We start from the raw sequence: 26,426 nt of genomic DNA, 5'->3' as shown, positions 1-26,426 counted from the left end.
CCCATCATATCCAAATTGCCAGACATAAAGATGACAGGAGATCAATGTCTTGTTGTGCAGGAGAGATATGTGTGGTAGGGATAGCTGTTTACTCACCACTGACCCTACAGTTCACCCTGGTCAACGTTTGGTTGGATTTCTGGTTGAAGTTGAATTGAAGTTTATTGGTTATGGATAAGCGATAATCACTATCGTGTCACTACATGTGGAACAGAACAGTGTAACATGCTAGTCACAGACCAACTTACAGCTGACGGCTTGAAACAGTCTGCAGTCTGGTGCCAAAAAGATGGAAATCCACATGCCATATAGATGCAGATTGGCCACTGGGGCATCAATCACAGAGATGTAAAGATATTGCTAACTCCACAGTAGCCACCAAGACTGTTGGAACCCCTCTAATGTGTGTAAGACACTTTGATACCTATAGGGGAAATCTGGCTATAACTAGGATGAAAGAATGGGCCACCTCTTGTAACTTTAGTAATTGTTGGATTTGTTAGAATTTACCTATGCCGTCTCAATCACCTATGGTAGTTCCAGTGCCGTTGTCCGCAGCAGACTTTAGGGTGTTCAATATTAACCTATTTTACACATCCTCTCTCTGTTATGTCTCAGGGCTTATTCATTATGATCTACCTAATAGTGAGGTAGATATAATCTTATTTGCCTTGTCTGAGTTCAATAAATTTACAGGCCGTGTGAGTTGAGCTATGCAGTATTATGGAAGGTATCCAATTTGGAACAACGGTAAATGCAGTGCTTCAATATAGTGTACAGTTTCTGCAAGATGTTTGTTTGTGTGTACAGGACCCCAGTTATGAAATTACTGCAGACACTACTTGTTGTAATGAGATAATAAGATAACATTCAGTAAGCAACCCATACTGCCTGAAGAGGTCAATCTGTGGTGATCAGGCTTACAGCTGTTTCCTCATATGGTATATCTGCAGCTCAGGAGGAAATCAAGTCCCTCTCTACTGTGTTAGAACATCAAATGAACATCTCTACAGCTGCCGTCACGACCACGGCGAGACGCTTAGATGATGTTGGACGCGTAGCAACTGAATATAGGATGGTGTTAGATCTTCTGTTAGCCTCACAGGGTGGTGTATGTAAGATGATCTCCAGAATGTTGTGCATACATTACTATCAACAATGCAGAAATATCAGAATTGAAACATGATACTGAACAAGGGGTAAAGGGTGTTTGGCCCCTTGGTATCTGTGGGTGTGTCATTTATGGGTACTCAGAATTTGGGTATCCTTCTGTTTTTCATTATTGTTTTTGTCATTATTTGTATGATTTGGGTGATCCATAAATATTGTATTAAGACTGTACTTAATGTTGTACAAGTTAAATATTCTGATCCCTGGGTCCCACCATATAATTGTGATGAGGAGGAGGAGGAGGAGGATTTTAGCAAGCGTCTGCAGTGACCTGACTTGAGTTCCCCCAGATCCCATCCTTTATTTAGAGTTATTGGTTTCTTTTCTCTTCCTTATGTAAAACCAATGTCTGTGAATGTTCTCATTCATCCAGGTCATGGTTATCCAAAGAAATTGAATCAAGTGCAACTGGACTTCAAGTATATATACCAAGTCCAGTTGCACTCGATTAAATTCCTTTGGATGTAAAACCAATCAACATGTGTGTGTTAGGAATATCTCTCATTTGTTGTTTCATCATTTATTCATTGTTTAATGTTACTGGGGACTATGTTGTGTTTTAGATGAATTTTGAGCATTCACATAAGTTTTTCCCAAATGTCAACGCTGGGTTTTTTCTTGTGGTTATGGTTGCTCAGAATAGTGTAGGTAACTTCTTGAGTCTTTTACTCATTTCTAGTCAGGAGCGGGGTGAGATGTTTGGCTCGAGAGGACATGGGATAATTGTGACTTCTGTCTGACTGGTGAGTTTATATGGAGTGTGTTGATGTAAACCTGATGCATGTCAGTTGGCTTACAACTGACAGACAGGCCTCACAGTTATTCTGTGTGAGGTAAGATGTTCCCCAAGCAATATATCCATTGTTATGTTTTCTTTGTTGTTTTATCGAGACGATTTGTTGTTGATTAAAAGTAATCAAAAGGGGGGATTGTGAGGGCAATTCATCTATGTATGTTGCTTACTTTTAATCTTTGACCACAGATCAACTATACTATGCTTACATTGTTGAACAGATATCTGGGGGCTCATATGTAGTAGGACAAGGAGGGGGTTTGAAAGTGCCTCTTCTTATGCCAAATGGTATGGGCCTGATAACAGAGGGAGGTGTGAAAGCCATTTGAGTGTCATGGGAAGCAGTCCTGGAGGGTCCTGGCAGAAGGTGAGGACAAAGGAGATGATCTCTTGAAACAATAAACAAGCTCTGTTACCCAGCAGGAGGTTCACCCAGCAAGAGTTCGCCAAGATAAGTTGTCTCCTCCAAGACAGGACGATGGAGACACTCTTTTAAGTATGCACCTACCCCCTCTTCATGACAAAAGAGACTCTGGGTACATATCATTGTGATCAAAGCAATGAGCGTTCTTCTACTGTATGGTATAAAGATGGTGTGCTCTGAGATCAGGTCATTGAACATATATTAAAAACGTGTGACAATACTGTAAGAGATTTTTGTCTCGCTCCTCATTTAATGACATATACATATATATACACGCCTTCACCCAAAACAAGTAAAACACAATACAAAGATAGTAATGATTCACTATTTCCGTATTCAAATGTGAGGCTGCACCCTAGATGAGGACAGTATTTGGTGCTCTATAGTGCTCTATAGTGTCCCTTGGCAAGATTTTCAGTGGCACAGCGTAGTTGAGATGGCCGCAAAAGAATCCTGTTGCTTTTTGCCAGAACTGCTGCCGAGTTGACAAACAGTTGACTGAGTGGAGCCGCCATGGTTTACTCTTTCTGGGTACTGACAGCTGGGTAGACTGTGCCCGGGGATTTGAATTCAGAGTTACCTTCTCCTAGCCTTTGCCTAAAGAGGCACAAGGCAGCAGGTGGATTTGAAATCAGAGTTCCCTTCTCCTATCCCAGTGTGTTGGCTGGACGTGGCACCATGGGAAGTACCATACAGGCATGCAGGAGGACCAGATCTATCAGTAGGGACGTCGTCCTTAGCCAAAGGGCCCTTGCTAAGGTAAGATGCTACCCCTCTACAGCCTGCGGTTGCAGTTTAGCGTCTTACTAAAGATGTCTTACTTACTTATTTAACGTCAGAGTGGAATTAAATAATTGCCACGACAGTAATGATGGCAGTGGAATGGCGATTGAAGAGTTAATGGAGAATAAAAACCTATCGTGCCTAAATGACGGAAGTGATACAAGAATAAATATCAGAACAGGCACAGAATCGGCATTAGATCTTATACTAGTGTCAGATTCACTGGCAGGTGTTTGCTCGTGGGAAGTAATTGGAGGAACCACTGTAGGAGGTGACCACTATCCTATAGTGATTGAAGTAGGGTTGGGTTTGCAAGAACATGATACTGATGGGTTACAGAAATGGTCTTTCATTGGTGCTGACTGGGAGATATTTACATATATCAGTGAACAAGAAATGCAAAAAAAGGATATTAATGAAGATGTTGATAGTTCAAATGTTTCTGTTTGTAAAGCTATTCTAGAGGCTGCAAAGAAGTCCATTCAGATGAAGGGAGGTCAGCATAGGAATGTGATAAAGCAATTCAGTCTAGAAATAAAGCTTTTAAAATGTTGAAAAGGAAACACAATTTTCAGAATCTTATAGAATATAAAAGAATGCAAGCAAATGTAGGAAGATCATAAAAAATGCAAAGAAGGAATTTTGGAGGTCATTTTGTAACTCAGTGGGAAGGAAACAGAAATTGATAAACTTTGGAGAATGATAAAAAGAATGAATGGGATTAAAAGGGAATATGGGTATCCAGTATTAAATGATGGTGAAGTAACAGCAGTGATAACGTATATGAAGAGAAGGCAGAGATGCTGGCAAAAACTTTTGTTAAAATTCACAGTTTTAACAATATTCGTGAAGAAGGGAAAATACAATAGCTGAGAATGAGGAGCTGTTACAGCAAGAAGAAGACTCCAATGACCTACTAAACAAGCCATTTAAAGAGACAGAACTGGGCCACTCTCTCAAAAAAAACACGAGATGTCAGCACCAGGAAAAGGTAGGATCTCTTATTTAACGATAAAACATCTTAGTGAACCATCGAAGGATATTTTATTGAAATTATATAATGAAGTTTGGGAAGGTGGGAAATTGCCACAAAGCTGGAAGGAGGCTGTTTTAATTCCAGTATGTAAACCAGGAAAGGATTGTACAAACCCAGAGAATTATAGACCAATTTCTTTAACAGCAAACATGTGCAAAATAACGGTGAAAATCACAAATGAAAGGTTAACATATTATATAGACAATAAAGGTTATATTGTGGTGATACACAATTGAGGGTAGATTCACCAGGGGCTGCTGCTCCTTTAAGGCAGACGTTCAGAGTGTGACGTAGGCACTGTTCAGAGTTTCCGGGGGGGGGGGCATGTTTGCAGCAGCCTAGCTAGCGGTTAGCTGGTTGCCAGGAGAGGTTGTGCTGTATCGGTGTTGTTTTGTGTGGCGAGTAAACGGAATTGACTCGACTCGATCTCTCCGTCTCCTCATTCCTGCACTCCCACGTTGGTGACCCCGCACGTTGACAACGAACATGTCGACCCGAAGCGATGACGACACCGCTCCGGCTCCGAGGGATGCTAACGGTATGGCTCATGTTAGCGCTAGCATCTCAGCAGCGACGGTGAAGTTGCCCGACTTTTGGCAGCACAGTCCCCGGCCATGGTTTCAGCACATTGAAGCCCGGTTCGAGCTGGGAGGAATAACGCGGGACGGTACGAGGTATTTCCATGTGGTGGCGGCGTTGGATGCCCAGACAACGGCCCGAGCTATGGGGCTACTGGAAGCCCCCCGGCTGTGGGAGATACGGCGCATCAAGGCCTTCCTTTTGCAGCTCTTCCAGCTGTCGGAGATGGAGAAGGCGGATAGCAAACCTTCTGAGCTGCTGGAGAAGATGTTGGCCGTTTTGGGCTTGGCGGACCCGTCCTTCATTTTCACCCATATTTTTCTACGGTATCACCCAGCGCCTGTGCGCACAGCGGTAGCCAGCTCCCCCCCTCTCCTCAGTGGCGCCCCCAGAAATTTTTCATCGGGGTGGCCAAATGGGGCCACTGAAAATCTTGGGGTGGCACACCAAAACCAAAGGCCATGACTGAATTTCGGGAATTCTATGATGCTTTTGTAGTATACTGTGTAGACTAGTTGAAAACTGTCAATATGAGAGTTAAGAAAAATATACATTATTGATTTAAATGAACAGCACCTAATGTAAGATATCAGATAGAAGCATATTATGCATAATCAGAAGCATATTCTGCATATGCGACTCATGGCTGGGGGGGCCAGCGGGGGGGCCAGGGATAGTATCAGGGTGGCTGTGGCCACCCCTAGCCACCCCTTGGGGGCGCCACTGCCTCTCCTCCACCAAAGTCTACCGCGCTCTGGGTGCGGAAGCGGACAGGATTTTCCTTGCCAACCGGCAGCGGTTCGTTCATGCGATGCTCCCCACCCAGACCTCGCCCCCGCCTCTGGAGGACGCAGCGGGCGCCGCGGCTGCGGTGGCTGCCCGCCGCTAGCGTGACAGCGGGCTGTGTTATTACACAACAGGTTTGGTGCCAGGGCCAAGCAGTGTCGCCCGCCATGCAGCTTTAGCGTTCAGGGAAACGCCAGGGCCGGCGCTCAATAGCAGCAGGCTGTTGTTTATCAAGGACGCCTTATCTGGCCGGCGGCTGCTGGTCGATTCGGGCGCTCAGCGTAGCATCCTGCCTGCATCGGCCGCAGACACCATGGCCGGCGGACAAGGCCCCCCGGTGGATGCCGCGAACGGTACGCCCATACGTACCTATGGCACCAGGTATGTGGAGGTGTGTTTCGGCGGGCGGTGTTTCGGCTGGGACTTGTTATGGACGCGGTGTCGGTTCCCCTCCTGGGGGCGGACTTCCTGTGCGCCTTCAGGCTGCTGGTGGACGTTACGAACTGTCGCTTGATCGATGCCGTCTCTTTCGCTACATAGCCGTGCACACTGGGAGGTGCAGGGACGCTCGGCCTGTCAAACATGCTCGCCGCCGGAGACACGTATCAACGACTGCTCACAGAGTTTCCTGACCTCACCACACCTACGTTCTAGTCAGCGGTGGCCAAGCACGACATGGAGCACCATATTGCCACCGACGGCCTCCTGGTCTACGCACGTGCTCGGCGCCTCGACTCTGCTAAGCTCGCGATCGCCAGGGAGGAGTTTGCCACCATGGAACGCCTCGGCATTGTGCGCCGCTCGGACAGCCCGTGGGCCTCCCCCATGCACATGGTTTCTAAGGCTGACGGCAATTTTCGTCGCCTGAACAACGCCACAACCCCTGACCGGTACCCCGTCCCGCACATACAGGACTTCTCCGCCCACCTGGCGGAGGCCACCATCTTTTCCAAAGTAGATTTGGTGCGGGGCTACCACTAGGTACCGGTCCACCCTTGGGACGTTCCCAAGACAGCGGTCATCACGCCATTTAGACTCTAAGAGTTCCTGCGGATGCCCTTTGGTCTCAAGGGGGCAGTGCAGACGTTCCAGCGGCTGATGGACTCTGTGCTATGGGATATGCCGTTCTTGTTTGTTTACTTCGATTACGTTCTCGTGGCCAGTGCATGCGCGGATGAGCACCTGACGCAGCTCCGGCAGTTGTTCGAGCGGCTCAGTGTGCATGGACTCATAGACAACCCAGCCAAGTGCCAGTTTGGCCTGTCGTCCATCGACTTCCTCGGCCACCGCATCTCCCCACAAGGAGCTGTTCCACTTCCTGCCAGAGTGGACACCGTCACCAGTTTTCCATGCCCCCGCACTGTGAAGTCCCTGCAGGAGTTGTTGGGCATGGTGAACTTTTATAACAGGTTCATTCCCCATGCAGCTCACCACATGCGGCCCTTGTACGAGGCCCTGCGGGGCAAGGAAGCCAAGGGCGAGGTACACTGGTCCCCGGGTATGGACAAAGCTTTCGACGACGCCAAGGCTGCGCTGGCCAATGCCGTGTTGCTGGAGCACCAATCCCCCACTGCCCCGATTGCCCTCACGACCGACGCCTCTGACTATGCGGTCAGGGCGGTGTGTGAGCAGTGGTTGGGCGGCGCCTGACAGCCCCTTGCCTTCTTTAGCAAACAGCTTAAGGACAACAAGTGGAAGTACAGCACCTTCGATCGGGAGCTCCTAGGTCTCTTCCATACCTCCCGACACTCCAGGTTCCTGTTGGAAGGCCGCTGTTTCACTACCTTCGTCGCCCACAAGCCACTGACAGTTGCCACGGCCAAGACCTCCGAGCAGTGGTCCGGGCGCCAGCAGCGTTAGCTCTCTGCCATCTCGGAGTTTACCACGGACATCCGGCACGTGGCTGGCAAGGACAACGTGGTCGCTGACTGCCTCTCCCGGGCGGTGGCAGGGTCCGTTCACTTGGGACTCGATTACGCTGCCATGGCTGCAGACCAAGCCGCTGACACGGACATCCAGTCCTATCAGACGGCCGCTACGGGGCTGCGGTTGAAGGATGTGGTGTTTGACAGTGCCAACGCCACACTCCTCTGCGACGTTTACACGGGCCAGCCCTGCCCCATGGTGCTCACCGCCTGGCGGCACTGTGTTTTTGACGTTATCCATGGCCTTTCCCACCCGGGTGTCCACTAAGGCGTCCACTAAGCTGGTGGGGGCCAAGTTTGTCTGGCCCGGCCTCAGGAAGGACGTCAAGGCCTGGGCTGACTCCTGCGTGGCGTGCCAGCGTTCCAAAGTACACCGTCATACCAAAGCCCCCTTGGCGCCATTCCTGGTGCCCGAGAGGCGTTTTGACCATGTGAATGTGGACCTGGTGGGCTCCCTGCCCCCCTCCCACGGGTTCACTCACCTTCTCACCATGTTGAACAGGACCACCAGGTGGCCGGAAGCTGTTCCCCTGTCATCGACCATGTCTATTGAGGTGGCCCAGGCGTTCATCGGGTCCTGGGTGGCCCGTTTTCACCTCACCTATGACAGGGGCCCTCAGTTCACGTCGGAGCTCTGGACTGCAGTCGCGGAGGGGCTGGGGGTGAATCTCCACTGCACCACAGCGTGCAACCCACAGGTCAACGGACTTTGTGAGTGGTTTCATCGGTCTATGAAGGCCGCTCTTCGTGCCAGCCTCACGGACAGCAACTTGGTCGATCGTCACCCTTTGGTCATGCTCGGCCTTCGCTCTTCCCCCAAGGAAGACCTCCAGTCCTCGTCTGCCGAGCTGGTTTACGGCCAGCCGCTGTGTGTCGCGGGTGAGTTTCTCCCGGTCGCTGTGGCCCCCTGGTCTGCAGTTTTTCATCAGGCTGTGGCCCGGGACAGTGCCAATGCTTTCGCTCCAATCCCTATATCTCACCACTGCCTCCCTCAGTCCTACGTCCCCAAGGATCTGCTGTCAACCAGGTACGTCTTCATCCACCACGACAGCCACAGTACCCCCCTGCCGCCCCCCTGCAACAGGCCCTTCCGCGTCCTGGAAGCTGGGCCTCAGAGCTTTGTGGTGGACATGGGGGGCAAGCCGGAGCGGGTCTTGGTGGACTGTCTCAAGCCTGCCCATTTGGACCTGGGTGAGCCAGTCGAACTGGCCCTGCCCTCGTGGCGTGGACGCCCACCTTCTCAGGCCCCTGGCCCAGCCTCGGCCCCTGCCCAGGCTCCGGCCCGTCCCCTGCCCCCGCCCCCATACCCATTCAGCGCAGCCATTTTGGCTGCCTGGTCCGCCCCCCGAGATGTTAACTGTTTCACTGAGAACTGTTCACCTGTTGGCTGTTTGTGTTTAACTGAGTACTTTTGTGTTGCATTTTTTCGTGATGGTGAATTCTGGGGGGGCCTGTGTGGTGATACACAATTGAGGGTAGATTCACCAGGGGCTGCTGCTCGTTTAAGGCAGACATACAGAGTGCTAACGTAGTCACTGCTTAGAGTTTCTGGGGAGGAGCCCTGTTTGCAGCAGCCTAGCGGTTAGCTGGTTGCCACGAGAGATTGTGCTGTATCGGTCTCATTTTGTGTGGCGAGTAAAGGAATTGACTCGACTCGATCTCTCCGTCTCCTCATTCTTGCACTCCCACAATATATCTAAATACAAGAGTGGCTTCAGGAGAGGAAGAAATACCATGGATCCAGCTGTATGTTTAGAACATGAAATTAGAAAAGCACAGATAAACAAAGAAAGTGTAGTGGCTGTCTTTTTTTGATATAGTGAAGGCATATGATATATGATATAATGTAGGGGGAAAGGATTATTAATCAGACTTTGTAAATTGTGTATCAAAGGTAAAATATATAGATGGATTAAGGACTTTTTCCAAGGAAGATCAATACAAGTTAGAATAGAAAAGAAATATCCAGCAAATTTTGTTGTTGAAAGTGGAACACCTCAAGGAAGCGTATTGAGACCTTTATTATTTTCCATAATGGTAAATGGTGTATTTATAGGAATGAAGAATGAGATGGGCCTTTTGCTTTTTGCAGATGATGGAGCGATTTGGAAGAGGGGAAGAAATGTGGAATTCATTATAAAGAGACTGCAGGGGGCTATTATGAAAGTAGAAGCATGGCCATATAAATAGGGTTTTAAATTGTCAGTTGATAAGACAAAGACAATGTTCTTTAAAAGGAAAATAATTAATAATGAAGTAAAACTAAAATTATATAATCAAGAATTGTAACGAGTGAAACAGTAAGTTTTTAGGGATATGGTTCGATGAAAGAATTACATGGCTTATACATATTCAGAAAGTAGCGGACAAATGTAAGAAGGTACTAAATGTAATGAGATATTTAGTTGGAGGTGAATGGGGGGCAGGTAGAACTGCTTTGGAGGCCATATACAGTGGTGTAATTCGGTCAGTATTAGATTTTGGTTGTGTGGTGTACGGGTCAGCAGCAAACACTTCTCTAAAGAAATGGGATAAGATACAGTATCAGGCTTTGAGATTATGCACAGGTGCATTTAAAACAACCCCAACAGCAGCATTACAGGTGGAAATTGGAGACATACCACTAGAAATGAGAAGGATACAGCTGTCCTTGAACTACTGGGTTAATTTACAGGACCATAGTCAGGATCATCTAGCACTAGACACTTTAATCCCTTGTTGGGAGAAGGAGAGGAGGGAAACAAAAAGCTTTGGATGGACAAAGGCACAGAAAGCAATAGAACTTGAAGTAGACCAGTTAAACATTAATCCAACAGTACCTTTGCCAGCAATACCACCTTGGATACTTCCAGATGCCACAGTAGATTTCACATTATTAGAAAAGAAGAATAAAGATAAAGAGTTTCATTATGATTCACACAGCATACAGATTATACTGATAATTACCACAGTTACATCCAGATGTATACAGATGCATCTCGAAGAGTTCAGTAAATAAAGTAGGAGTAGCATTTATTGTTCCAGAATTTCATATTAAAGTAGGGAAAAGGATCAATGAGGAAATATCCGTACACGCCGCAGAAATGCTTGCAATATTGTTAGCAGTGCAGTGGGTAGAGGAAATAAGAGAATTGAGAGCAAGTATTTGTTCAGACTCAAGTTCATCACTAGCCAGTTTACAATAGAATCAGTCAGACAGCAGACCAGAGATTTTAATATTAGAGGTACAACAAACATTATATAGAATTCAAATGTTGGGCCTTACAGTATCGTTTCTAAGGTTACCGGCACACATTGGCATTAAGGGAAAGGAAATAGCAGATAAGGTTGCAAAGAAGGCTACAAAACATACTCACATTGATTTGGTAGTTACTTTAAGCAAGACAGAAATAAAGAGCATTATTAAACACGGATTGAAGGAAAGGTGGCAAAAGCAATGGGAGGAGGAGAGGAAAGGACGATAGAGATTAGAGATAGAGATAGATAGAGATTTTAATCTCAATGGGACTAACCTGGTTAAATAAAGGTAAATGAATGACGGTTTTACACAGTTCAGAGGAAAGTGGAAGAAATGAGGTGTGCAGGAAGGAACAGGAGAGATGAGACAATAATTTCAAGACCCAGATTTGGACACACTGGACTAAACAGTACACCTTTCCAAATAGGCAAACAAAATAGATGTGACTACTGTGGGCAAGAAGAAACAATAGAGCATGTTATGATGTATTGCCAGAAATATGAGGCAGAACGAAGGTGTGTGACTCAAAATCTCAAGAAAAGTACAATTTGATTCAGTAGATATTCTACAGAAGAATTCAACTGAGTGTTATGAAATCTTATAACTAATTTAATTGAGAAGATTTTAGTTAGTTTGTTTGTTTGTTTGTTTATTGGGGGGGTAGTGCAACTATAGACATTCTGACCCACACTCCATACCAGTTAATGGCGGTAATGCACCAATTCGTTGTTTGCCAACCGCCAATAAACATCAAGAAGAAGGAGAAGCAGAAGAAGAAGAAGAAGAAGAAGAAGAAGAAGAAAAAACACCCGCCTGCCGATAGAAACCCGGCTACGTGCGACGTCGTGCCGCTGATATTCAACTGGTTTTCCTTCCCCGTTGAGTTTACCATGTCCAGAACAAACCTTCTGAGATCGTTCGTCATCGAGCGACTAACAGCAGCAGCTGAGGAGATATTAGGAGCTTTCGAGAGGACGATAGAGGAGTATGAGGACGAGAGAGAGCGACAGAGGAGACTGCTGGACATGGTGTTGAAGCCCAAGATCACGTTACACAGAATAGGTTGGTAACACCAAGTTTCCCTGTGTGTCGTCCATTATCAAAACATTCTTGCATTCCTTCTTTCAATGTGACGTCACTGTGTATTTGCTACAGGAATTAACACAGATCTCTGGGCTGTAGTTTCTTCTTCTTTTCTTTTTTCCCGTTATTCACTAATTGACAGCACACTGTACACATGTCACATTTTGACAACATGAATGACTACAATGCAAACAAACATGCCAGGAGGGAAGACCAAATAAAAAATTAACAATGATAATAATTAAAAAGGAAAAGAAAACAAACACAACAGCTAAGATCACATTTCATTGACATACATATTTTACAGCGGGCACATGCCATTACAGTTTTTGGAGCCTTTTTATTGGCACTAGAATTAATCATTTTCATGTACTGTTCAAAATCTTTATAAAAAAAAACCCAATAAAAATTGGTCTTTGGTTTGTAAACTTGCACTTATGTATATAGAACTTAACCAGAACAATCAACAGATTTATGATGTGCTTTCCTCAAATTTATTGTCATAGGCAAAGAATCCGAAAATAATGTAACCATAAAACAATGCAAAATCCACATATAAGGAGCCACTAATACATTGTGAAACATCTTTCCATAGAGTCCTAGAAGGTTGACAATGCCAGAAAAGATGAGGCACCATTTCTGGATGAGCTGAGCAAAAAAACTATTTATATTTATACCGGCCTTACATTTCTTGAGAAAATGCTTTGCAGGGCAAAAGTTATGTAACATTTTAAAGGAAACCTCTCTTATCTTATTACTAATAAAGTATTTGTGAGTCAATGACCACACTTTTGACCAAGGAATATTCTCAGTAAAGTTGTTCCAATAAGTAGTGACATAAGGCTTCGTGACAACCTCACTCTGAAACAAAGAGCAAATCGCTTTGTTGTTATTTTTGCAGGATGGTGAGAAACACATTTTCCCACGAGGGGAATCAGCAGGATTAACCAAAGAAACATCTTCTTGAACTAAACAACCCATGCACAAAATGACAGAACCATTAGGAATAGCCCCCATTACCAGAGCAAATGCCTTAATTGTGACAGGAAAATTGAAATGAGAGATGAATTCATGTAGTTCATAAGATGGCCTTCTGGGGTAATCAGTTGACTCATCAAAAAGATGTTCCAGTCAAACCAATTCTTCAGAAATATACTCCTATTTTTATTTAAGATATCCCCCATTGTTCCAGATATAATAATGTTGTGTTGAGAAATTGTGCTTGTATATAAATTCCATGGCAATAAAGCCTGTTTGTGAAAATTTGACAGTTTAACTGGTATTTTATTTATTTTATAATTGCATACCAATAGGAAGGGGAGCCCTCCAATGTGGTTAAAAACAACTTTGGGAATGAAGTTCCACATGGAGCAATCATTTTTCAAAAAATACTTTAACCTGTTAATCTTAAACACGTTGTTCAAGGTAGAGAAGTCCAAAAAGTCAAGATCGCCATTTTTGCAACACTGATAACTACATATTTTCTAATGTAATGTATACGATGTTTCCAAAAATAAATAAAATAAAATAAAGTAAATAGCAACTGGTCATTTTTTGGCATTTTTATTATCAAGGAAAAGAGAAGATGCAACATAAACAAGCCTAGAAATACCTTCAGCTTTCAATAGGAGGACACGTCCCTTCAAGGACAGATCTTTTTGTAACCAGTGATAACTTTTATTTTCCGCTTTTTTCATCACTGGACTAAAATTAAGAGTGTATCTTTCTTGTTGAACCTTGGCTATAAGAATGCCTAAATAATTAACCTTTTCCTTGACAGGTATATCATCAATACAGGTTACATCACAGCTTTTTAAAGCAAATAACTCACATTTGTATAAATTCAGACAGAGACCTGAAGCTTTTAGAAATACATCAATAATTTGGATTGTAGGCTTTACCTGCAGAGCATTTTTCAAGAACAAAGCTGTGTCATCTGCCAGTTGGCTTAATAAAATATTTCTACCTGCAATGGAGACACCTTCTAGGTTACTTGATTATATATAGTGACAAAAGGCTTGTGCAACAATAAGGAAGAGGTAAACAGAGACCGAATAGCCGTAGTGTATGCCTCTTTCAATCTAGACAGAATCTTTGAGTAGTACCATCACTTAATTGACCCTTTGTCAAGTCCTGCCCATGGTCCGCTTTCCTATGTTACTGTTGCTAGGTTAGACAAACAAAGCTCTGAGGGGGTCCATTCCCATAGAAAAACATTGAAAACTTGTACACGTTGTTAACATTAAAACTCATCATTTTGATTCTTAAAAAACGTAAAAAGCGTACAGTGAACAAGTGTGTGTACAGTGGAGGGAATAGCCAGCACATAAAATCTAAAAACGGATTAAAATTAGGTATTTTTACCAATGGCTGCCAATGGCTGCTAACGTTGGCTGTCTAACCTCCAGAGACTTGACATTAGCTAGTCTTAGCTAGCTTCGACTAGATAGAAACAGACACATTGGAGGAGTGGCCTTTTATATAAAGGAACACATTCCAACAAAAATAAGAAAAGATCTTAACTGGCCGGATGGAAAGAGTGGTCGCAATCTGGATTCAAGTTCACCTGCCGCATCTCAAGCCATTACTAGTATGCTGCTGCTATAGACCACCTAACTCTGACGCTGCATATCTTGAAAAAATCGGTACAATGCTTCAGAATGTTTCTGCCAGACAGAGAAGTTTATTTTGTAGGGGACCTACACATAGGCTGGCTCTCAAAAAACTGCCCCATGAAAAGACAGCTTAATGACATTACTACTGTATGTAACTTAGCCCAAATGGTAAACCTACCAACCAGAATAAACATCAACAAAATCAGGTGTATTATCCTCTACTTGCATAGATCATCTTTTTACAAATTCAGCTGATAAATGCTCAAAGGTTGTTTCAGTGTCAATTGGATTCAGTGATCACAACATGATTGCTATGGCAAGAAAAGTTAAAGTCCCCAAAGTGGGGCCTAAAACTATATATAAAAGACTCTATAAAATATTCTGTGATAATGCATTTATTGAAGACCTGTACAACATACAGTGGGACAGTGTTTTTGAGTCTACTCATACTGAAGCTGCCCTCCATGAATTCATGAAATTACTTCCTCTGTCTTTGACAAACATGCGTCCATAAAAAAACTCTCCGTCAGATCTGTTAAAGCACCTAGGCTTGACTCTGACCTGAGAAGCTACATGAAAGAAAGAGATCAACTGAAAAGAATTGCTGTAGATTCAGGGAACTCAGAGGACTGGCTGGCATATCGGTCTTTAAGAAACAAAGTGACCAATTAAATAAACAGAAAAAACACTATACTACCAATCTAGAATTGAAGAAATTAAATATGATGGTAAAAAAACTTTGGAGTACTCTCAATCAAATCATGGGTAAAAATAAAATGGGCAAAACGCCATCATTTATTGAATCAGATGATGGCTTCATCACCAAGCCCCTAGAAATTACAAATTATTTCAACAAGTACGTCATAAATAAAGTAAATACTATAAGAAATAACATGCAGCCTGTAAATGGTAAATTGTCTGATTCAATTATAAAAAAAATCATGCAGAACAAAAAATTTGAATTTGAATTTTCGGTCACTAATATCTTGGAAATTGAAAAGCTATTGTCCGAATTAAAATGCGACAAACCCTGTGGTCATGACAATCTAGACAGTAGACTCTTAAAGCTGTCAGCTGCAGTTGTGGCTAGTCCTATATGTCATATTTTCAATTTAAGTTTTAATGAAGGAATTTTTCCTCAAGTATGGAAGGTAGCTAAGGTCACTCCTCTACTGAAAAATAGAAAAGAATCATTCACTGGACCAAACAGTAGGCCAATCAGTTTTTTACTTGTATTGAGCAAACTTATGGAAACAATTGTATTTAAGCAAATTCAAAATTACTTCTCTATTAATGGCATCAATTCTGACCTTCAACATGCTTATGAAACTGGCTATTCAACATGCACAGCTCTTACACAATTGACAGATGATTGCCTAAAACAAATTGACAGTAAATTATTAGTTGGAACAGTGCTGTTGGATTTTAGCACAGCTTTTGATATCATAATAGACCATGAACTGCTACTTATAAAACTAGCTGCGTATGACTTCAAACTCTCAGCTATTGTCTGGATGAAAAGTTACCTATTCAACAGACAACAATGTGTCATGTTTGAAGGAACTTTGTCAAGAATTAATGAGGAACACCGCGCTACAATGCAGTGTTCCTCATTAAAGGAAGTTGTCTTGGACCTCTACTATAATCAATATTTGTAAACAGTATGCCACATATTTTAAAAGCTGCTCACACAGCAATTTACGCAGATGACATTACAATATATGCTTCCACAAAGAATGCCAGCAGTCTACTTCAAGATGAGTTAATGCAGATTTCTAATTGGGGTCACTGAAAATAAGCTAAAACTGAATATATGACCGTCCAGGCTCTGGTCATCTCCCAGCTGGACTACGGCAACTCCCTCCTTGCCGGCGGCCTGGCGTCGGCCATCAGACCTCTGGAGCTTGTTCAGAAAGCTGCAGCTCGTCTGGTGTTCAACCGCCCTAAGTTCTCCCACACAACTCCCCTTCTCATGTCCCTACACTGGCTCCCAGTAGCTGCTCGCATCCAGTTTAAGACTGGTGCTAGCCTACAGGGCAGTGAAAGGAACAGCGCCTTCCTATTTCCAGGCCATGGTCAAGCGTTAAATGCACTTATTGTAAGTCGCTTTGGATAAAAGCGTCGGCTAAATGACTGTAATGTAATGTAATGTAATATCCAAAACGAAATGTCTTATTTGCTCAAAGAAAGGAACACAGACTGTGTATTTTTTTGCAAGGTGCTGGGGTATACAACAGATGAAACACTCTGTTGGGCTACTCACATAAATAATATTGTAACAAAAATGAGCAGAAGTATTTCAATCATTAGAAGGAGTGCCTACTTTCTAACTAACACAACTACTAAGCAAGTCATAAGTCATAAAGTCCCTAGTCTTGTCACATCTTGACTACTGCCCAGCCATCTGGTCAAATGCATCTAAACAAGAATTAAATAAAATCCAGCTTACCCAAAATAGAGCTGCGAGACTCGCTCTGCCTTGCTCAGATAGAAACATGAGAGATTAGCTTGTAGCCTGATACTATTTATGAAAAACATTTATACGCTACGCAAACCTGCTTGCCTCTCCTCTCAGCTATTGCTCACTAGTGATGGTCTCGACTATGGCACTAGACATGCTGGGAGGAGTCATTTCACTCTGCCTAAACCCAGAACTGATGCCTTAAAAAAACTGTAATGTACAGGGCAATTACCTACTGGAATGGACTTCCGCAACATTTGGTTTCAGTTACCAGCAGAGTTGGATTCAAGAAGAAGCTGAGAATATGTAATGCAGAAAGAGATTGTTTTAGATTAGGTTTATTTTTTTTATGTCTGTTTACTGTATTCTGTTATGAGTTATGTCTGCTTCATTTTAATCATTTTAATATATTATTAATTTTATTGTAATTAATCTATTTTCTCATTTATGGGAATTGTTTTTGGGTTTTTTTCTAATTGGGTATGATGCATATAGAGAATTTCCCGTAGTACTCAAAGCTGTTTGATACGTTTAGTTTTGTATGATGTGTCTCGTTATTGCTGTTGTATTGATAAATGTCATGTTTTTGCTTGTTGACTTGTAAATTAACTATTGTATTGTTAGACCCCTTTATTTCAGATCCCCATTAATCACTGTCTCAGTCGCTGCTGAGGCAGTGATTAATGGGATCTGACATAAAGATGAAGATGAAGATAAACTTGATATGGTTGTCCACAGAGTTAATGTGATCGATGAAATGTGGTACATCCTGAGATTTAACTTTAACCCAGGTGTCATCCATAAATCTGAACCAATGGCTATGTGGTGTCCCTGGATATGACATCAGAGCCCTCCTTTCCGTTTACTCAATGTACAAATTGGCCACTGCAGGTGAGACTGGGGAACCCATAGCACACCCATGCCTCTGCCTATAGTACTGCCCCATCATGTATGTGAAGTATGTGGACTGAAGACAGGTTCAGGAGCAGACACACTTGATCAGTGTTAAGGGTGGTCCTATTGCTAAGGGTGGGGTCATTTTGTAATATTATATGGACTACCTGCACTGCATAATCAACAGCAACGCACATGAGGAGAGACTTATCATCATAAGACACCATCGTTTCATCCTCCTCCATAATGATGTCCCTCACCTTATCCACAAAATCCAAAGTGTTCTGAATGTGATCTTCATTACTGCCTACCAACAAGTTAAGAATAGATGCAAGAAACTTAGAGATGTTATAGGTCACTGAGTTAATCATACACACAGTAGGCTGTAATGGTACTTCCTGTTTCTGTATTTTAGGTGAACTATACAGATTAGGTATAGCTTCCCCTGGGTATAATCTGCAGTAAATATTCTGTCAATAGGGGGAAGCTACACCTAGTGTAGGTTTACCTAAGATATGTAAACAACATGTGCCTCTATGGCCAAACTTGAATAGGTATCTTGAATTAAATTTAACCTACTTCTGTTGATGCAAATAACAGCATTGAAATTGTTTTTCCCTCTATCCAGACTATGTACAGTTATCGAAACAGCAGCCTCGTGAGCAGGAGAGGAGCCCCAGTCTGGCCAAGGAGGAACAACAGGAACTCTGGATCAGTCCACAGGAAGACCAAATTCCATTGCAGAAGGTAGCAGATACCTCTGAGTCCATATTTACCCCTCTTTGTGATGGAAATGATGATGGTAAAGATCAGCCTCTGCCCTTGCAACTTTACCAAACCCAGACAGAGGGAGACACAGAGCCCCCAGCTGTCACCTCATTTGAACTGCTACAACTGGATGTCAAAGAAGACAACTTTTTAATATCAGAACCAACAAGTGACGACCATACCCTCTCTAACTGCTGTCATGTAACTAAGAGTGAAGCTGAACATACTTGCAGTCGCCAAAACTGTGAGGAAGTGGCTTCAACTCAGAAAGCAAGGCTGAAACCTCACAAAAAGCCCTACAACAAGTGCAAGATTTGTGGGAAAGTGCTTTATAATTTGAAAATTTTCAAAATTCACATGACATTTCACACAGGGGAAAAGCCTTTCAAATGCACCACTTGTGGGAGAGAGTTTACCTGGAAGCATAACATGGAGAGACATATAAGGACTCATGCAGGGGAGAAGCCATTCAGGTGCAACACATGTGGGAAAGTGTTTACCTGGAAGTCAAGTTTTCAAAGGCACATAAGGACTCATACAGGGGAGAAGCAATTCAGATGCACCACTTGCGGGAAGATGTTTCCCCATGAGTCAAGTTTTCAAAGGCACATAAGGACTCATACAGGTGAGAAGCCATTCAGATGCACCACGTGCGGGAAAATGTTTACCCAGAAGTCAAGTTTTCAAAGGCACGGAAGAACTCATACAGGGGAGAAGCCATTCAGATGCACTGCATGCGGGAAAATGTTTACCCAGAAGTCACATTTACAAGTGCACATAAGGACTCATACAGGGGAGAAGCCATTCAGATGCACTACATGCGGGAAAATGTTTCCCCATGAGTCAAGTTTTCAAAGGCACGTAAGGACTCATACAGGGGAGAAGCCACATAGATGCAGTACATGCGGGAAAATGTTCATCTGGAAGTCAGAATTGCAAGTGCACTTAAGTACTCATACAGGGGAAAAGCCATTCAGATGCACCACATGTGGGAAAATGTTTACCAAGAAGTCAAATTTACAAGGGCACATAAGGACTCATACAGGGGAGAAGCCATTCAGATGCACCACATGCGGGAAAATGTTTACCCACAAATCAAATTCACAAATTCACCTTAGGACTCATACAGGGGAGAAGCCATTCAGATGCACCACGTGTGGGAAAATGTTTACCCGTAAGTCCAATTTTCAAAAGCACGCAAGAACTCATACAGGGGAGAAGCCATTCAGATGCACCACATGCGGGAAAATGTTTACACAGAAGTCAAGTTTACGATCGCACGTAAGGATTCATACAGGGGAGAAGCCATTCGGATGCACCACGTGCGGGAAAATGTTTACCCGGAAGTCACATTTACAAACGCACATGAGGACTCATACAGGGGAGAAGCCATTCAGATGCACCACGTGCGGGAAAATGTTTAACCAGATGGCAAGTTTACAAAAGCACGTAAGGACTCATACAGGGGAGAAGCCATTCAAATGCACCACATGTGGGAAAATGTTTACCCAGAAGGCAAGTTTACAAAGTCACCTAAGGACTCATATACAGCAGAGAAGCCATTCAGGTGCTGCGATTGTGGAAATGGTTTCAGCTCAAAATGTCATCTCAAATGACATGTCATGACCCACACAGGTGAGATGCCTCACAAGTCCCTGCAAAAAGAAGTTAACTGACTGTTCATCTTAATGATTTATAACCATTTTACATTGGCAACATATGTCAGGGGGTTAAATTGAGTCATTATAAGGTTGTAACTGCACAAACAAGACATGGTCCTCTTTATGATCATTTTGTCAATATTATCCAAAACGAGTGTGCAACAACAAGATCAATACTTTTATATTGAAGGACATTTTTATACCAACGAACTTAGACTGTACTTATGCCTCACAGCTCCATTTCATTGGAGTCATGGTGCTACAGACTTATACAGAGTGTGACACCATGGTGTCGGATTGTTGATACTTTTTGATATTAAGGAGGAGAAACGATAGTAATTAAGCGGAAAGTACAATCACATTGCATTACGACCATATAATCACACATGCTGCTATTTTCAGAGGGTCCTAATAAAGAAATGCTACAGCAAAATTTCTTAAATTTTGGGATTTTTGTAGTAGGTAGAACCATGCTAAGTGAGTTTGTTTTGTTAGTCTGAGCTTTTAAATATAGATTTTCCGCATTCTGAAATATGTTCCATCCAAAAATGCAAACTGGACAGTCAGTCTATTTAATTTTTTCTTTTGACTGAAGAGGTTTACTGTATTCCTTATAGAATAATCTTTTGAAATCTGACTAAACAGAGCTCCCTATGGGCCACATAACGTCACCTTTAAGGTGGAACGAAACATACGAGTAAGAAGCTGATGAATACGAAGCCAAGTTCAGCCTCATTATGAAATGCTCTCTCCCAATGAGGTCTAATCTAAATTCTAATTGCATTCATTTGCATGGAGGTCTCACCCCCCCCCCATCGTCAGTCTTGTGGGGATGCAAATGTAGTAGATAACTCTAGGTTTGGGTTTACTCTGCAAGGACACAGATAGGATCTCCAGTTCTCAATGGACACTCACATTTCCATGTTTAAAGCCAAAAATTATTTGGAGTGTTGTCAGGCGATTCTAACAAATCCTTTTTTTTTTTAGTGTGAATAACTGATTCAGCATTCACACTATTGATATTCTATTTTTATTCTTCTTATCCCTTACGTTTTTCCAGCGTCTAACTACTTCTGCATACTTTGTGCTACAGAAACCATTCAACTATCAAAATGTTCAGCTTTTTTTAGGAAATTTCTGCTTACATTCAACTTTTTTTATAATATTTATACTTTTTAAAATATTAAGCTTTTTATGAAAATTTTACTCATTCAAATGAATAGTGAGAATGTTCCAATCCTCAAAAACCTTCTGCTCTTTGAAATGTAACTATGTTGGCATACTTCAGCTAGAGAGCAGTAAATTCAACTTGAGGGCGTGGGGAAATTTCCTCCAGTTAACCACTGACTCACCAGAGTTGCAAGAAGTGCCACACATTTTATGGGCCAAGGATAGTTAGGATGTGGGGTTAGTTAAACGGACCGAACCCCTCCATGTGACACCCAAAGGCACATACAAGCAATGTCAGGCACAATATCTGCTCAAACCGGAAGCAGTAGCAGGTATAACACCAGTGTTTAACAATTGACTGAAGGCAGGAGCCATTATCCCTTGTGCTCATTCACCAGTGAGGACACCTATCTTTCCAGTTAAAAAGATAAGGTCAGAGAATCAGCCAGCAGAGTTGCGTTTCGTGCAATATTTACAAGCGGTGAATGTAGCAGTGCACACATGGGGGCCAATTGTGCCTAATCCATATACTATACTTTCTCAGGTTCCACCTGGTAGTATGTGATTTTCTGTAATCGATTTGGCTAATGCGTTCTTCAGTGTTCCAGTACACCCAAACTCTCAGGGTAAAACATATATGTGGACCAGGATGCCACAAAGTTATGTTGAGTCCCCAGCAGTCTACTCTCAGGTTTTGCGTGCAAGTCTGGAGAGTTTAGATCTTCCAGCAGGGAGCACACTGATACAGTATGTCGATGATTTGATGATCTGTTCTTCAACAAAGCAAGCTTGCGAAGTAAATACCATTGCATTGCTAAAACATCCAGCAGAACAAGACCACAAAGCTAGTTTGAGTAAATTGCAATTTGTTCGGGAAAAAGTCATCTTCCTAGGGCATGAGATCTCTACAAAGGGTAAAACACTGAGCTCAAAACGAGTGGAAGCCATCCTCAAAATTCCAAAACCTTTCACTAAGAAACAATTGATGTCATTTTTGGGGATGGCAGGCTACTGTAGACAGTGGATCTGTGATTACGCATCCCTGGAGGCTCCACTGTTGACTATTATGCGTGGCCATGGATTAAAACCGACAGACAATGTGACATGGACGGAAGCTGCTCACGCAGCTTTCATTCGACTGAAACAGACCTTGACTACCACATCCACGTTGGGACTGCCCGACCCTGACAGACCATTCACACAGACTGTGGATGAAAAGGCAGGCTTTATGACTTCTGTTCTGTTATAAGAACATGGGGGAAAGCAGCAACAAGTGGCATATTTTTCCTCAAAACTAGATAGTGTAGCACTGGGCTTGCCTCTCTGTCTAAGAGCAATAGCTTCAACAGAGAGAGCCGTTGCTGCATCACAGGATATAGTTGAGTATCAAAAAGTCACACTATTAGTACCTCATTCAGTGACCTCGACTCTGCTAGAGCAGAAAACAGCCCACTTGTCCCCAGCACGCTGGTTGAGATACAACAACATTTTTTTATCTTTGGTCAATGTTGAGGTCAAATGTTGCACAACTCTAAATCCTGCCACCCTGCTTCCTACTGCTGAAGATGGGGAACCTCATGATTGTTTGGCCACGATAGCGCAAGTATGCACCCTGACAGTGGATTTTAAAGGAAACACCTCTCATCAACTCTATGTATGGTATGTTGATTGATCTGCTTGAAAAAATCCAATCTCAGGGTAAAATGAAGTTGGATATGCAATAGTGGATGATCATGACATTGAAAGTGCACGCCTCCCAGGTCATTTGTCTGCACAGGCAGTTGAACTGATTGCATTAACCCGGGCTTGCAAACTAGTGCAAGTAAAGTCATTGACACTGATTGCAGATATGCGTTTGAAGTTGTACATGATTTTGGCACACTTGCCTGTCTAAGCGTTTGTTTTTGTTCCTTATTATGTAAAATTGGCACATGGGAAGGACCATGTGTCAAAAGGGGGATGGTAGATGCAGTAAACAAATACTGGTTTACAAGAGACTTTTCAACATTTTTGTTCAAAATGTTTAATTTGTTTGAAAAACAGTGCCGCAAGAGGGCAAACCACACAAGACTTGAGCCATTCTCCCCCTGACCGACCGTTTGATCAACTGCAGATGTATGTCATTGAACTAACACCATGTGAGGGAAGAAATATTGTCTTGTGATTGTTGACGTGTTTTCTAAGTGGGTTGAAGTTTTCCCTACAGGAAAGGCAGATGCCTCCACAGTAGCAACGGTGCTAGTAAGAGAGATGATTCCCAGATGGGGAAATGCCACAGAAGATCAGCAGTGATGAGGGAACTCACTTTGTGAATAGTGATATTAAACTGAATAGTGATATTAAACAACTTTCATTATTATTATTTCATTATTATTAATTTATTATTAATAATAATGAAAATGTGAGATTAATATTAGTATTAATCTGAGGCAACATTGTGCCTATCACCCACAGAGTGATGGAGCAGTTGAGAGAGAAAATAGGGTGATTAAAAATAAACTGCTCAAATGTTGTGACGAGACAGGACTCGCATGGATAAAAGCACTACCATTAGTACCGATGGCCATGAGCGCAAGAGGAAGGGCTACAAAAGGTCTGTCACCTTTTGAAATCCTCACAGCCAGACCCGTGATTACTGGAATAGCCCTTCCCCCGCAAAGGTGGGTCCTCAGCTCAGACCTCATAGAGGATGTAATGCTTAACTATTGTATGCAACTAAACAAAATGCTGATTCTATTCACATGCAGGTGATATCGGCACTTCCACAGCCAATGGGGTCAGCTGCACAACCTGAAGCCAGGAGATTGGGTGCTGATAAAGGATCTAAAAAGCAAACACCGGAGGAAGCTCCTGTGGGCGGGGCCCCACCAAGTGTGCTTGACCACACTGTAGGTGAAGGTGGAGGGGAGAGTCAGCTGGACACATGCCAGCCACTGCAAGAAGGTGCCACCACTGGAGACGGAGGTCCAGGGTGAGAGACCCGCTCCGCTCACAAACGAGGAAGAGAAGTGGATGTGGCCAGCTCTCACTGAGGTTTAAAAACCTACCGAGAACCAATGGTTGCTACGCTATAGGGAAAAGCATTCTTTATATAATGGAGCCTGGTAACAGTAGGGCACTATGGAGGTACTTTGTAACGATGAGGCCAGTACCTGAAAGCAGGCCCTGACATCCTTTTAAGAGAATTGGATTTAGTCTCAGGGGAAGATTTGTTGTTTTGCAATAATAACTATTGTGATTGTCGGTCCCATATTATGTGTTTTTGATTCCCCACAAGATAATGTGGTAACAGCGACCCCTTTTACCCCCACCATGGCCAAATAGCTAGACGTACAGATGACAGGAGATTAATGGGGTTTTTTGTGCAGGAAAGATACGTGTGATAGAGATAGCTGTTTACTAACCATTAATCCTACAGTTTACCCTCGCCGAACAAGGTTTACTGGTCATGGATAAGCAACAATCACTATCGCGTCACAACATGCGGAACAGGATACTGCGAAGTGCCGGTTACAGACCAACCAACAGCTGAGGGCTTGAAACTGTCTGCAGTCTGGTACCAAAAAGATGGAAAACTCGCATGCCATATAGATGCAGCTTGGCCACCAGGGTATCAATCACGGATATGTAAAGACATTGCTAACCCCACAGTAGGCACTCAGACTTTTGAAACCCCTCTAATACGTGTAAGATGCTTTGATACCTACAGGGGGAAATCTGGCTATAACGAGGATGAAAGAATGGGCCACCTCTAAACTTTGCTAATTGTTGGATTTGTCAACAATTACCTGCATCGTCTCAATCACCTATGATCAGTGGCGGATCTACAGGGTGGCAAGGGGTGGCAGCTGCCACGTCTGGGACACAGTCTTGCCACCCCTGTTGCCACCCCATTTATAATTCAGATAATATGTTTTTAAAGTATATTTTATGTACATGCATGGTGAAGGTCAATGAGACCCGCACCAAACTCATCTCAAACAGAAGTCGCCGATTTAGAATCCTCCCCTCCCCCTCACAGGCGCGGATCTACAGGGCGGCGAGGGGTGGCAGCTGCCACCTCTGGGACACAGTCTTGCCACCCCTTTGCCACCCCAGGAAAAAATCTCTAGATCCACCACTGCCTATGGTAGTTCCAGTACCATTGTCTACAGCGGACCTTAAGGTATTCAGTCTTAACCTATTTGACACCTCCTCAGTCTGTTATGTCTCAGGGCTTATTCATTATGGTCTGCCCGATAGTGAGGTAGATGTAATCTTGTCTGAAATAAGTAAAGGTTACAGGCCGTCTGAGTTGAACCACGCAGTATTGTGGAAGGTATCTAAATATTGTAGGAAATTTGGGGGACAACGCAACCACAGGAACTGCCGCGGCCGGGAAGCGAACCCGTACCGCCCGCACCGCAGGAGACATCGCTAACCGCTCGACTAACGGGTCTAAGACACGTTCGCTTCCCGGCCGCGGCAGTTGCTGTGGTTGCGTTGTCCCCCGAATTCGCTACATTGGTGTCAGAAGTGGGATGGTGAGACCGTAAGGCCATCGGAAGCGTATGCGCCCTGAGGCGTGAAGGAGCTGATATGCTTAAACGCGGGGACGCGCTTCTCGAAGGAGGGGGGAGGGGGGAGGGGAGGGGAGGGGAGGGGGGGGGGGTGGTAGTGTAACGTCCATGGATAAGTAGACACGCTGGCCGTTGGCTGGCGGGTCTGACGCTTTAGTCGAGCGGCTAGCGATGTCCCCTGCGGTGCGGGCGATATGGGTTCGCCTCCCGGCCGCTGCAGTTTCTGTGCTTGCGTTGCCCCCCGAATTCGCTACAATATGAATCAACAATACATGCAGTGCTTCAGTATAGTGTAGAGTTTCTGGCCGTGTCCACTAATTGCAGTAACGATATAGAATGTAAGCCTATAACTGAATCAGAATATTCCTATCATATTGTAGCCGGGGTGTATTCAGCCCCATGGAAAGTGGAAATACAGCTGGCATTTTTAGGGTTTACTGTATATAACTGCTCTAGGCCTATATTTTATACTAAGTCTTTG

At 43.7% G+C, this 26,426-nt stretch overlaps 1 protein-coding gene across 1 annotated transcript; it reads left to right on the top strand.

Annotated features, from left to right (window-relative positions):
• Positions 1-7,554: 7,554 nt before the first annotated feature.
• LOC130123924 (gastrula zinc finger protein XlCGF57.1-like) lies at positions 7,555-24,233 on the top strand. The gene is made up of 6 exons (XM_056293254.1): positions 7,555-7,712; positions 11,633-11,796; positions 18,416-18,724; positions 18,929-19,047; positions 19,189-20,190; positions 24,134-24,233. The coding sequence occupies exons 1-5, from the start codon at positions 7,555-7,557 to the stop codon at positions 20,179-20,181; spliced, it is 1,743 nt and encodes a 580-aa protein (XP_056149229.1). The 3' UTR covers positions 20,182-20,190; positions 24,134-24,233.
• The last annotated feature ends 2,193 nt before the right edge of the window (positions 24,234-26,426 follow it).

The sequence above is a fragment of the Lampris incognitus genome, chromosome 14 (genome assembly GCF_029633865.1).
Source record: "Lampris incognitus isolate fLamInc1 chromosome 14, fLamInc1.hap2, whole genome shotgun sequence".
NCBI classification, from domain to species: Eukaryota; Metazoa; Chordata; class Actinopteri; order Lampriformes; family Lampridae; genus Lampris; species Lampris incognitus.
Note: the sequence above shows the minus strand (reverse complement) of the source record. Positions and strands in the feature narration are given on the sequence as shown.

What these genes read in the sequence shown, in the direction of transcription:
- LOC130123924 (XM_056293254.1), top strand. Translation starts at nt 7,555, where the DNA reads ATGGCTGCAGACCAAGCCGCTGACACGGACATCCAGTCCTATCAGACG. An exon ending in TTTAATATCAGAACCAACAA is followed by an intron (nt 18,725 to 18,928) that starts GTGACGACCATA and finishes CATTTCACACAG; the next exon opens with GGGAAAAGCCTTTCAAATGC. An exon ending in GGTGCAACACATGTGGGAAA is followed by an intron (nt 19,048 to 19,188) that starts GTGTTTACCTGG and finishes ACAGGTGAGAAG; the next exon opens with CCATTCAGATGCACCACGTG.